The sequence below is a fragment of the Melozone crissalis genome, unplaced genomic scaffold (assembly GCF_028551555.1).
Source record: "Melozone crissalis strain CALT ecotype California unplaced genomic scaffold, PUWL_Pcris_2 ptg000029l_1, whole genome shotgun sequence".
Classification (NCBI taxonomy): domain Eukaryota; kingdom Metazoa; phylum Chordata; class Aves; order Passeriformes; family Passerellidae; genus Melozone; species Melozone crissalis.
Window position 1 is genome coordinate 8,921,523 of NW_026535807.1, and position 13,418 is coordinate 8,934,940.

Here is a 13,418-nt window from a genome sequence, read left to right on the forward strand (position 1 = left end):
TGTCACCTCTGGGGAAGAGAGTACATGTACCTTGTGTACATGGAAGCCTCATGCCCTGAACTCTGCCACCTTGGCAGGCAGAGGCAGGGGATGCAGCTGCAAGGTTTGGGTGGCTTTGCTTAGCGAGTGTCTCACAGGTAAACCTGCCAAACCAGGGAAGGTTGCCCTGCTCAGGCCTGCAGAAATGCAGATCAGCTCCTTTATAAACTTGTGCCCCTCAGTGCAGCATTGCTCACCTTCCAGCAAACAACTGCTCTGCTGGAGCCTGGGCAGACACTCCACGGTGAACAGCCCAAGGGGGTGCAGCCTGGGTTTGGCAGCTGCCAGCAGGAGATAATGGCAATGTAAAACCGTTTGCTTTCTTACCCAGCAGTCCAGCCTTTGTTTTCTGCTCTCAGGAAGGATTTGTAAAGAAGCCACACTGTGTTACCCACTCAGCTCTGTCTCAGGCTCTCCCCTCCCTGTCACCCTTCACATGCACACAGTCCCTTCAGAGGTTATCAGCTGCCTCTGACAGTGTGGGAAGCAAGGGACAGAGCCAAGGATGGAGAGCAAGGGAGGTGAAGAAGGAAGAGGGGCTCTGGGCTGACAGCAACTGCACATATTTTAATATTTTTATTGTAAAACATGGCCAACACGTGCAAGGCTCCAGCCCAGGCTCACGGCTCCGGGGTGGAAGGCGGGCCCCGCGGGTGGTCAGGAAGCAGCCAAGGGACAGCAGGAGCTCCAGGCAGCCCAGAATAATGGCACTTCTGCAGCAAGAGCAGCTCCCACGCAGAGCAGCGCAGGGCTGGTGGCACAGGGACAGACACAGATCTCTCAGAAGAGGCGTTTCTCATACCTGTGAGGGAAGCAGCACCAGGGAGCCCCTTTACGACCCACCTCACTCAGGTCAGGGACCAAGGTGCAGTGTGGGACAGATCCTGCCAGCCCAGGGAGGGGAACAGCCTCAGCCCCCCGACAGGCCAGGGCTTGGCCCGGCTGTGGTGCCACGGCAAGCCCATGAATGGCACGCCAAGGGCATGGCAGCTGAGGTACAGGATGGCTGTTCCTCACCCCCAACACCCCCCAGGGTGACAAGGCTCCTGCCAGAAGCACTTACGAGTGGAGGCCGTGCACCCCTCCTTCAACTTGGGCAGACGTTGTCCTCTTCTCAAACTTCAGCTCTCCCGAGTACATCATGGCTCTGAGGGGGAAGGACACCTGTCACAAGCCAGGCAGAGTCCAGGGAGGACAGTGCTCTGGCACATGCTCAGCTGGAACATCTGGAATGAGGGTCACTGGTTCCTCCAGCTGTGGCCAGAATGGTCTTTGCTGTGCTCCCAAAAACACACTAGGTAATGTAATCCCAACATTTTGAGCCCAGCCAGCTGAATATGCCACAACAGACCATACTCTTGTGTCCCTGAGGCTGGCAGATCCATTATGCACTGCCCGCTGGAGATGAGGGAAGGGAGCTACAAATTATCCAGAACACACCACAGCTTGAGGACAGCTGCACAGGGACTCAGACAGCAGCACCATGACCTGACCAGAACAAAGGCATGGGGAAGCACTCACCGGACTTGGGTCAGGCTCTTGGCACCGATATCCTGGCAGGAATGCTGGATCCCAGCAATAAGGTATGGAATGAATTTATGGATAGAGCCTTTGTCTTGCACTGCACCGGAGACCCCCTGGGCCACTTTAATTTTGTCTGTCTCACTGCATGAAAGCACAAATCAAGGGTATTTGTGAAGCACAGAAACCCCAAAAGCTTGATCTGCTGCCCCAAAGCACCATCTCTGACCTGAAATACCGATTCTGGCTGCCCAAGTTCTTGTCCATGGCATCTAGGGAGCCCATGCCGCGGTATTTCTTCAGCCTGATGCCATCCGAGAAGAAGTACTCGCCTGGGGCCTCCGTGGTGGCAGCCAGGAGAGAGCCCATCATCACTGGCACAAGATATCACCAGGAACAGCACATCAGTGACAGTGGCTGCAAACCCCCTCAGGGTTCCTGGGCACAGCACCGGCTGCAGCCACCTGCAGGTAAAGGCCCTCGTGCCCAGCGTGGTGCCATATGGAAACACCTCCTGGGAGATTGCCCACGGTGTGCTCACCTGTGGAGGCCCCCAGTGCCAGGGCCTTGGCGATGTGCCCGACCGTCTGGATGCCGCCGTCGGCGATGACGGGGACGCCGAACCTGCGCGCGTACTCGGACACCTTGTACACCGCCGTGGCCTGGGGACGGCCGCACGCCAGCACTGCGGGACAGACACAGCTCAGCCCCAGCCCGCAGCACGGCCCCGTCCCAGCAGGCTCGCTCAGGCTCCCTGCACACGCATGCTCCGGCACTCAGAACGCACAAATCCCCGGGCGCTCCTTCCCTGGGCCAAGTCCAAGAGAAGCGGGTGCCCGGGAGGTGCCTGCTGAGACGTCCTCACAGCCCTTGGCTCCAAAAAGCTGGGAGTGACCTCGGGACTGGGGGCTTTGGTTGGATGCCTGGGATCAGACAAGACTCGTGGCTCAATCCTTGTGCACGGCAGACACATGGGGAGCTTGGGAAGGAAATAAAGCAAATTCCAAAAGCCCCTCTCCAAAGCATCCCAGGCATGTAGCCATGTCCCACTGCTGGCTCTCTCCTGCAGCTGCCAGACCCCTTGTCCATGTACCCAGCATCTGTAAGATGTGCCTCTTGAATGGAAAGGCAGTTGGCTGGGAGAGAGCTCATATGCCTGTATATGCTATAGATATAAATATATCTATGCATACAGGTCTGCATATACACACAAACACACATGCAGCAGTGGAAAAGGAAAGAGGCAGAATGGTTTGGTAATAATTTATCTTCCTGCCCTGCAATGGGTTCCATCAAGTTTAGCTGCCCCATGAGGAGAGAGTTCTTAGCTTTGGATTTACTTGTTCTTCCCAGTCAGTAGCAGTTAAGCTTCCCGTTATGTGAGGAAAACCAGCACAAGGCATGTCTTGTAAGATGTTTGTCAGCCACAGGCATGCAAGAACACTGAGATAAGCTTCTCTCAGGGAGACGTCCCTTCCCCACCATCAACTGGAAGCCTTTTCTTCAGTCATGGTTAGTCCCATAAACTGGGAAAGATTAAGGTGATTCAGTATTAGTACTCTGGAGTGTAAAATCCAGGTTTGGTTCAGCCTGCACGGCGGCAGTGCTGGCAGCATGTCCCTGGCAGAGGCCTGCAGGGGCCAGGAGGATACAGTTTCTCTACTCCCTGCACTCAGCAGCAGCTGCTGAGGGAGGGCAGCCAGACTGCAGGCTGAGATTGTGACAGAACTAAATTTAATCAGACCCCAGCGTTCAGCTCAGGCTCAGCCAGCCAGGGAGAGGCTGCCAGCTTCATCATCAATGCCCTTAAAGAGATGGTCTTGCAGTTCTGCACTGCTGAAGGCCACAGTGCAGCTGCAAAATGCTGCTGTGGAAGAGCTCTGTGGAGAGAAACACCCATTTCTGAAGGGTTTTGAGTCCAGGGTCTATGGGAGTGTGCCACAGACAGTGCAGGGCCTGCAGAAACCTCTCAAGCACAGAGACCAGCCCTTTTAAGGCACAGCTGGGCTCAGGGCCCCTGGGAGCATCGTGCCTCTCGAGTGTCCCAGTGCCCAGTGCCACAGCCCCGCAGCGCAGGCGTCCCAAGCGGGGTTCTGAGCACACACACACATCACACGGTCAGGGAAGGGTTTGTCCCTTTCAGTGCATCGGCAAAGGGTGGCCCTACAAAATCATCTGCTAGAGAAAACCTGCCAGGATCTGCAAGAGTAAACCTCTCCCTTTGGGGTGTGTCAGAACTAGGGGCAAGGACAAAGCCTAAGGCTTCCCTTGCAGGGGCTGCTTGGTCAGAGCATCAGAGCAGAGAACACTGCACCCTGGGCTGGGCAGGCAGAAGCTCCTTCTCTCCACAGGACTTGGTGGGGAGAAGATGGAACACAGCTGCCAAGGTGGCCAGGTGCAGTGAAGTCCCTCTGTAACTCAGGGAAGCCAGCTCCAGGGGAAGGGAGCACAACTTGCCCAGAATTAGAGCTACATTTTGAGCACGATCAAGAACTGCTCAGGGATCACCTCCCAGTACTGGATCAGCAGGAGCATGCCTGGTTAGGGATCCGAAAGGCACAATCAGGCTCCTAACTGGAATTTGGAGTGGAGACAGGACAGGCCTGAGTTCCCTCAGCTTGGACAGTTCAGATTCTGCTTTATGAAATCAGAGAGGCTTCTCAGATTTAATTTTAGATTCAAAACCAGTATCCAAAGCCACAAAACCCCAAGTGCATCTACAGCTAAATTATTCTCAAACAAGCAGTAGGGCCATGTGCAGCCAAATCAGGGTCCTGCTTCAAGACACATAATTAGGGTTGGGAACAGGGCAAGTGACTTACTATAGGTGCCCGTGACAGTAGAAGGGCATTTGGGGCTGTGGGACTTTAGGTCTGGAGGGATCTTTGGAGCAGCTAAACAAAAACAAACACACACATTTTAGAGACAGAAGAACAGCAGCAGAACAAAGGACCCCAGAAGTGACCTGCTACTGGGCAGAGCATATGGTGGGACAGAGCTGACTTTGAGACCCTTCCTAGCCTGAGCCAAGCCAGAGGCCAGATCCAAGGCAGCCAGGCCTGGCTGTGCACAGCGCATGCTCGCCCTACCCCAGCAGCCACCAGAGAGGTGACCCCAACCCCAAAAAGCCAGAGCTCTTTCCCTTAACAGTGCCAAAAACCTGGGAAGCTGCAGGCAAAGAGTTCTGCAACCACATCTCCTGTGAAGTGCCACATTCTGCCTCTGCTCTACACCTTCACCAAACACAGCACCCAGCCCCATTCCCAGGGCAGCTGGAGGAAGCCCAGGGACATTCACCACTCTGCAGATCAGAGCATGCCTTTGCCTCAGAGCCAGGGCAGGGCATGTGTGTCCTGGCTCTGCTCTGGCTATGGAAGTGTCAGCCCAAGGATACTCCTCCCTCCTCAGAAAGCTGACCTGAGACACTGCCCTGACTGGAACCCCTGCAGCCAGGCAAAGCAGGAACACAGCACAGGTCCAGGGCTGCTCACAGGCTCCATGCTGGAAAGGGCAGAGCCAATGCAGCTCCTACAGCCAAGCAGCTGCTCATTTACTGCCTCCTGTGGCACAGACCAAGGACCAAAACAGTGAGGGGCTGTGCTGGTGGACTGCAGCACCTTGCTGCACCACTCTGCACCCCACCTGAGGCTCAACACACAAGCACCGAGTCTGTCGTCAAGACAGACTTTCTTCAGGCCCTGGGGGATGCCCCTCTTGCCTTTTAGCTAAGGGTGGCACAGCCTCTGCCCCACACAAGCTCTGTCTAGCTGCAGAGACAAAAGCAAGAAATCCCATTTTGGCCTGGAAACTGCAAAGGCATCGAGCCCAGATCAATAGTCAAGCATCACACACACTGCTGCCAGGGAAAGGGAGCACAGACAGCCCAGTGTGCTCCACCCATCAGCACTGGGGATCCAGTAAGCCCCTCTCCCTGCAGAGCTGCCTGCCAGCCCCATTCCACACGAGCCACCAGCTCCCCTCAGGCAAAGCCACCATCTGCCACACCGGCTCTACTCAGTCTCGGTCAGTCCTGGGAAATGCCTTTGCTGCTGCTGCCACCCCAAGGGTTGGAAGTCCTGGACAAAGGGGGTGAAAGACATCTTCCTGATGGACACTGCCCTCAAAAGGGAGAATTCCATCCCAGCCATGCTGCTTTTCAGCAGGGAATTTCTACTAAACACGTGTCTTCAGCCTATTTAGGAGTAGCTGATCTCTCTCACCTTCCTGTGTGATGCAGATGGAGCCACTGCCCATCCCGACCCTCAGGGCATCAACCCCCGCGTCAATCAGGTTCTTGGCCTGAGCCGCAGTCACCACTGTGGGGAGCAAAAATCGGTTTGAAAGCAGACAAGCACATTTGCAAACAACACTTCTTCCCCATGGCTGCCAGCATCCCCCACCCTGGCTGACAGCCTGTGGCAGAGCCAGGCCTGTCAGGGAGGGGCAGTGAGTTTCTGCTCCAGCTGCCACAGTGGCTGAGGTGACACTGCCCCTTCAGGCTATTCTGCAACTTCTACCCAAAGGCTGAGGCAGCACAAGTCATGGCACGGTCCCAAACACTCTCTGGGCCACATGAGGTAGGGAGGGCAGAGTACAGGGTAACAGCACCAGGTAAAGACAAGGACCACTGGGCTCTGCTGTAGAGAGGCAGGGAAAATTGCCACTAGATTTCCACATCAAGCAGTACTCATTACAAAGCAAAATTTTAAACTGGTGTGTAAAATAAGCTAATGCATAATGTGCCATGGAGAACTGTAACATGCTGTGCTGCAGAACAAAGGTTTTAAGTATCTGCAGCAGTAAGGTACTCCCCTGTGTCTGCAGTGGCCTTTCTCCAGTCAGAGGAAACTATTTTAAGCCCATAGAAATTTACCAAGACGATCGTTTCATTCACATCCCTGCAGCTCCCTCTGTGTCTAAGAAACAAATGTCATTTAAAGACAAGAGTCCTCAACACATGCCTACCGTTTCCTCCAATAACTTGTAGGTTGGGATATTTCTCCTTAATATATTTAATCATATTGATCTGGAAGATGGAATTCCCCTGAGAGGAATCCTGCAACAGAAAGAAAATCAGTTTCAACCAGAATTTCTGCAGATTACAAATGCAGCTTCAGAAACGTTTCAGATTTTCACTCTGCTTGCTGGGGTCTCTGCTAAGCTGAGTAATGGGCAAAATGACTCCCCACATTGGGCATGGAACCCCAGCAGAAGCTGCTGCCAAGATGGGAATGCATTTCCCTGCACAAGGGAAGTACATTGTAAGGACTTCAGTATTGTAAAGACTTCAGTAATATCCTTCAGGTTTAATCCTGTAGCTTCTACAGAAGGCAACAAGCAGAACATCTGGCTGTGGATAAGAACCATCTGGCTCTATCAGCAGGACACTGTCAGTCCTGTCTCAAACTACAGGTGAAATTGAGAATGTTCCTTGTGAAAGCCAGCAGGGCAGGTGGGGGGATGCACCTCCTTACTGTGCAGCAGAGCAGCTCAAATACCAGATGTGGGGCACTGAGCCCTCAGTCCCTGCCAATCTCTGTGACCCAGTCAAATGATGTCTGTTAAACATTTCCCACTGCACAGCCGTGCCCTCAGAGCACAGCACACTCACAGTACCACAATCGATGAGAAAACCATGTGCAAATACAGGCAGTGAAAACTGTGCCTGAAAGTTTACAGGCCAGAAAGGGAGACCAGCAGAGCAGCTCTGGGCTCACTGATCACTCCTGGACATCAGTAAGAGAGTAACACAGTAACAAACACCAAAGGGACGAAGGGAAACTGATAAGCTGAATATTCAAAACTAGTCAGGAACATCAGAGAGGCTGGTGGCAGAGTGCAAGAGGTATTTGTAGAAGATTCTGTATTAACTGATAATATTTCTCTTCACAGCCTTCAGGGCTTCAATGCACCCTAGGAACTCCTTCAGGTCACATAAATCTCCAGGGAAGAAGAATCCCTCCAATCTGAGGATTCCAACCTGAACAAGACTGAGAGGTCAACAAACTGCCCATATTCTAACACAGAAAGGCCGGTGACAAAGACAGTGACATTCATCCAGCCTGGGGACTCAAGCCCCAGTGTCCCAGGCTGACACAATGCCCAGGGGTGCTCACCAGCACGACGGCGTCCACGCCAGCCTGCACCAGCAGGTCCAGCCGGTACTTGTCATCCTCGTGGGTCCCGATAGCGGCACCGCACAGCAGCTGCTTCTTGGAGTCCTTGGAAGCCAGAGGGTAATCCCTGTTCTTCTTGAGATCAGTGCGGGCAATGATGGCCACCAGCTCGTCATCTTCATTAACAATTGGCAGCTTGCCTGGAAACACACAGAGAGAACATCACTGCAGATTTCTGCAGGACACAGGCATTAGCTCAGAGCAGTGCAGCAGCAGGCAGGCAAAAACTGCTACAAGATGGAGACTCGGGTGTGTTACCAAATCTTGCTTGGCCATGGATGCCAGCAGCTCTGGCTTGAGAAACAGAGAAAGGAGTCTATAGGACTGGACAAGGACTCAGTATTTTTACATCAACCATAGAAAATGTGTGCATTTTTTAATAACTAGATGCACAACACCCTGTTAAAAGTGAAACTACTAAACCCTAAGAGGGATGAACTGAGCACTGAAATGCAAAGACCAGGCCAGAAAATCAAAGACGTGGCTGGACAGCCGAACACTGGGCTGCCAAGAATCCCTCAACTCCAAATACATTTGAGATGAAGGCAGGTGAACTCTGTACCCCAGCAGAGGGCTGTGGGCACCGTGTTCACCGCTGTCTCCCATGTTTCACCCACACAGGGACTGTGTGCCCACATTCACCCAGCACTTTCACAGCTCTCCCTCGTGCCACAGACAGCCACAGGTACCTTTTTTACTCCTTTGCAGAATTTCATTTGCTTCCTTCAACATTACGCCAGCTGGGGCCACAACAAGATCTTCCCGCTTTGTCATAATCTAGTGGGTGGGAGAAGATAAAAAGTCACAAGAACTCCTTCACACTGATCTGAAAATACCAAACCCCCCTGCCTACGTGAAACACTCTGCAGTGGCCGTGCAGGAGTGCTCCACAAAGAGCCCACAGCACAGCAACACGCCTCCAGGAACACACGGGAAAAGCCTCCAGTGTGCTGTCCCCATGCAGGCTCTGGCATCAGGCCCCAAGCCCATCAGTGCCCTGAAAACAGGAGATGGCAGAAGGCCTCAGGAACACAAGTGAAAGCACCTGGAACCAGGGACAACTCTCAGATGACCCTTGTTTGGGATATCACCCTAACAGCTCTCCCTTTCATTGGAGCACATGCAAATAAGGGCTGGAGACAGCTTGGGAGTCCCATGCTGTGCTGGCAGAAACGGTGCTGCCCTCAATCTTGTGTTCAGGCAGCATCTCCAGTGCACAGGCCCTGGAAGGGCTCTGCCCAGAATAACCCACTGCTGCTGCTGGTAAGGACAGTGGGGCAAAGGAGTTGCATCAATCCAAATATGCTCAGCCACGCTCACTCTGACAACCAAAACAAGCACCACAACACGGTGGAAAGCAAAGGGCAGAGCTGGACAGTGGGGAACATCTGACCTGCTATGGTGGCTTTCATCACAACAGTGCTCTCCCACTGGGAGGGCAGCTGAGAGAGATAATGAAATCTCCATCCTTGGAGATTTAGACACAGCCCCACAAAACCTCCACCAGCTCAACGTGCCTTGAGCAGGTGGCTTGACAAGGGACCTCCAAGTCCCTTTCCAACCACAGCATTCTGTGATCATCAAGTCCCCATGAAAGGTTATTTGAGAAGGCTGGGCAAAGCTAAAAGGGAGCATTCTCTAACCCTTCAGGAAGGTAGGTCAGTTGCATACAAAGAAGGAACATTTTAGTTATTTATACCATAAGAACAGACATTTTGCATTGGAAAGAGGCTGACCATGCCTCCATCTACCAAAAATGCTGTGACAGAACCCACACCTCAAGAGAAGCCTGAGGCATCACAGACATGTCACAGAACCACAAGGTTAGAAGAGACCTTCAAGATAATCGAGTCCAACCCATGCCCTAATACCTCAATTAAACCATGGCACTGAGTGCCACATCCAGCCTTTTTTAAAACACATCCAGAGCTGGTGACTCCACCACCTCCCCAGGCAGACCATTCCAGGGCTTTACCACTTTTTCTGTAAAAAACTTTCCTAATATCCAACCCATATTTTTCCCTTGCACAGCTTAAGACTGTGTCCTCTGGTTCTGTCAGTTGCTGCCTGGAGAATGAGACCAACCCCACCTGACTACAACCACCTTTCAGGGAGTTGTAGAGACTGAAAAGGTCACCCCTGAGTCTCCTTTTCTCCAGGCTGAGCACCCCCAGCTCCCTCAGACATTCTTCACAGGTTTGTGTTTCAAGCCCCTCACCAGCCTCGTTGCCTCCTCTGGACACAGCACTCGAGATGTGCCCTCACCAGTGCTGAGCACAGGGGCAGGATGACCTCCCTGCTCCTGCTGGCCTCACCATTCCTGACACAGGCCAGGAGCCCTTGGCCTTCCTGGACACCAGGGCACACTGCTGGCTCATGTTCAGCCAGCTGTCACCAGCACCCCCAGGTCCCTTCCTGCCTGGGCACTGCCCAGCCACACCGTCCCCAGCCTGTAACACTGCAGGGGGTTACTGTGGCCAAATGCAGGACTGGGCACTTGGACTTATTAACCTCCATCCTACTGGACTCTGCCCATCCATCCAACTGTTCCAGGTCTCCCTGCAGAGCCCTCCTGCCCTGAGGGACACCCCTGGTGCCTGGCCCCAGCTGGATGCAGCATGAGTCACCACTACTCTCTGGCCCGGCCATCCAGCCAGTTCTGAGCCCAGCACAGAGTGCTCCTGTCCCAGCCCTGGGCTGCAGCTTTGCCAGGAGTGTGCTGGGGGAGACAGTGCCAAAGGCCTTGCTGGACTCCAGGCACTCAACAACCACAGCTCTTCCTGCATCCACCAGGAGGGTCACCTGGTCATGAAAGGAGATCAGGTTGGTCAAACATGACCTACCCCTCCTAAACCCCTTTTGGCTGGCTCTGATACCTTGGCCATCCTGTAAGTGCTGTGTGATGACACTCAGTATGAACTGCTCCATTACCTTACTGGGTACTGAGGTCAGGCTAACTGGCCTGTAATTACCAGGATCCTCCTTCCCACCCTTGTTGTGAATGGGTGTCACATTGGCCAGCTTCCAGTCATCTAGAACAAGCACCACACACTGACAGCAGAAAGTTTCCTGCTCTGCAGTGCTGAATGACCCAAAGAAAGTATGAGGAAAGATCCTTATCTGGCTCCTCTGATGGGCAGCATTGCTTCAAAGGGCCATATGCACTTTTATAACCTGCTCCTAGTTTAAGGCTCTTGTATCATTATCTTGTATTTATAGCTGATTTCAAACCAAACAGGGATCAGCATGTGACACCACGTTTGGTCAGCAAGAGCTAAAAATATTTGTGAGCCAAGACGAAAGCATGGCCAAGAGGCACTGGTGGTGTAACCTGACAGCACCGCAGATCTCCAGTTACAGCTTGTGTAACTGGAATCACAGAACGTTCTCCTGCACAGGGGAGTCTGACAGTGAAGCATTATGAAGTCCAGACTGCAAGTTCAGGGGGTTATTTTAAAGAACAAGTAATCCAGATGATGCATAGAGGGAAAGGCAGCCCAGAAAAGGAAGCTCAGCACTTGGAGAGTTTGCTGGGCAGAGCACAGCTGCTACAAAGCTGGCGGTGCCAGCATGCGGGACTACAGCAACAGCCACAAACACCAGCAATTAATTAGTGAAGCAGGGCTGAGGTTCCACAGCGCTGAAAGATAATCCTCATGATTCACACAAACTGCATGGTCTGCACTGCAGGAGTCGCTCAGAGAGAGCAAATGAGCAAGACACTCTCCCCTGGAAATACACTCACAGACAGATCTGCTGAGCTAAGCTGGAGCTGCTCCCTCCCACTGGCAGAACACCCTCACAGCCACACACTCACCCTTATCCTTATCACAGGCCACACGGCTTCCTAACATAGTGTTCACAGCCCTCAGGTGTGAGCACTTCTCACCTCACCGAGGGGCAGGTCATGCTCTGACTCTTTCAGGAAATCAATATCTCTGGACGAGATGATCCCAACCAGCTTGCCCCCCATCTTCCCATTGTCCGTGATGGGAATCCCACAAAATCCATGACGAGCTTTTGCTTCAAACACATCTCGCACTCGGTCATTGGGGCTCAGCACCACGGGGTCTGTGATGAATCCTTGCTCGTATTTCTGAAAGGAAGCAGATCCAGCAGCCAGGCTGAGTGGCACTGCCAGGCCAGACAGGAGCGAGGCACGTGCCTGCAGGTTACTGCAGCCACTCACACGGGTCTGCCATCACCCAGCCTAGCCACATGCTCACCAACAGGACGACTCTCAAACCAGCAACAAGGCTCACCCAAATAACGTTAACATGGAAGAGCTTCCAGGCTAACCTCCTCCCTGAAATGATGGGGAATATTCCCACACCAGGAGGACTCAAGTCCCAGGCTGACCACAGACAGTGTCTGGCACACAACAAGAGGGCTGTGACTGCAAACCCTGGCAGCACTACAGCTCTGAAACACGAAGATCGGGCACACGTCAGCAATCTCCTCACACAGCTCATTCAGCGAGGCCAGACCCGCTCCCACCTCCACAGAGCGCCCTGTGCCAGTACGGTTTGGTGCTGCCGTTACAAGCACTCACCTTCACCTTCCGCACCTCGTTGGCCTGGAACTCCGGGGTGCAGTTGTGGTGGATGAACCCGATTCCTCCGGTCAGCTGGGGACACAAAGGCGGCTGTGAGTCACCGCAGCCCCTGCCCGCGCTGCACCGGCAGGCTGCAGCAGCGGGGCCGGCACCGATGGAGCTCCGGGCCCGGCCTCGCCCCGAGGCGCTGCGGGACCCCGGGGCAGCCACGCGGGCGCCTCAGGCAGCGTTTCCTGCCCCGCCAGCCCGGTGAGGGCGGCACAGGGGACCCGCCCTCACGGGGTCGCACTCACCGCCATGGCGATGGCCATGCTGGCCTCGGTGACCGTGTCCATGGGCGAGGAGACCAGCGGCGTCTTCAGGGTGATTCTCTTGGTCAGCGCCGAGGTCAGGTCCTGGCGGGGAGGCAGGCGGCGGCGGCGGGTGAGCGGCGGCACCGGCGCAACCCCCGGCCCGGCCCCCGGCCCGCTCCCCCGCCCCGGCCACTCACCACCTGGTCGGCCGTGAAGTCGATGTACCCCGGGAGGATGAGGAAATCGCTGCGGGGGAACGAGGGGAGACGCGTCAGCGACCGCGGCGGCCCCGCGCCCCAGGTCCCGGTCCCGGTCCCACCCCCGTGCCGGCCGCACTCACTTGTAGGTGAGGCCATCGCCGCAGCTGAAGAGCTGCTGAGCCGTCAGCCCGTCGTCAGGCACGTAGCCGGTGCCGCCGCTGATCAGGTAGTCCGCCATGGCCCCGCCGCGTGCCCGCCCCGCCACACCGAGCGCACGCGCGCCCCAACGGCCGCCGGGAGGGACCCGCTGTGCCCGCCCCGCCACGGCGCGGACAGAGCGCCTCCGGTAGGGGCCAGGGCCGACAGCGCCCCCTGGCCCCGCGGAGGGCCCCGGAGCGGAGCAGCACAGCCGCGGCTCCCGGCCTGCGCTGTGCCGGGCGGCAGCGGGCACACACCGGGCACGGCTGTCGCTCTCAGCACCTCCTGAGCAGCTTCTCGGCACCGAGTTCGTACGTCTTCAGCCCGGTGACATCGCGTCATCGCGGCTGTCCTGTACTCAGGTTGAGCAGCCGGGTCCGTGTACCGGCAGGAGGCAACAGGAGAGAGCTGAACTCCAGTGCAGCCCAGTAGGCCC

At 54.9% G+C, this 13,418-nt stretch overlaps 1 protein-coding gene across 1 annotated transcript; it reads right to left on the reverse strand.

Moving 5' to 3' along the window:
- Positions 1-598: 598 nt before the first annotated feature.
- On the reverse strand, positions 599-13,059 carry IMPDH2 (inosine monophosphate dehydrogenase 2). The gene is made up of 14 exons (XM_054280753.1): positions 12,925-13,059; positions 12,782-12,830; positions 12,585-12,686; positions 12,289-12,363; positions 11,626-11,832; positions 8,426-8,513; positions 7,677-7,876; positions 6,526-6,616; positions 5,781-5,876; positions 2,102-2,245; positions 1,790-1,934; positions 1,561-1,704; positions 1,103-1,186; positions 599-841 (listed from the first exon to the last, which is right to left on the reverse strand). Exons 1-14 carry the CDS (start codon positions 13,020-13,022, stop codon positions 820-822), a joined length of 1,545 nt encoding a protein of 514 aa, XP_054136728.1. The 5' UTR covers positions 13,023-13,059; the 3' UTR covers positions 599-819.
- Positions 13,060-13,418: the final 359 nt, after the last annotated feature.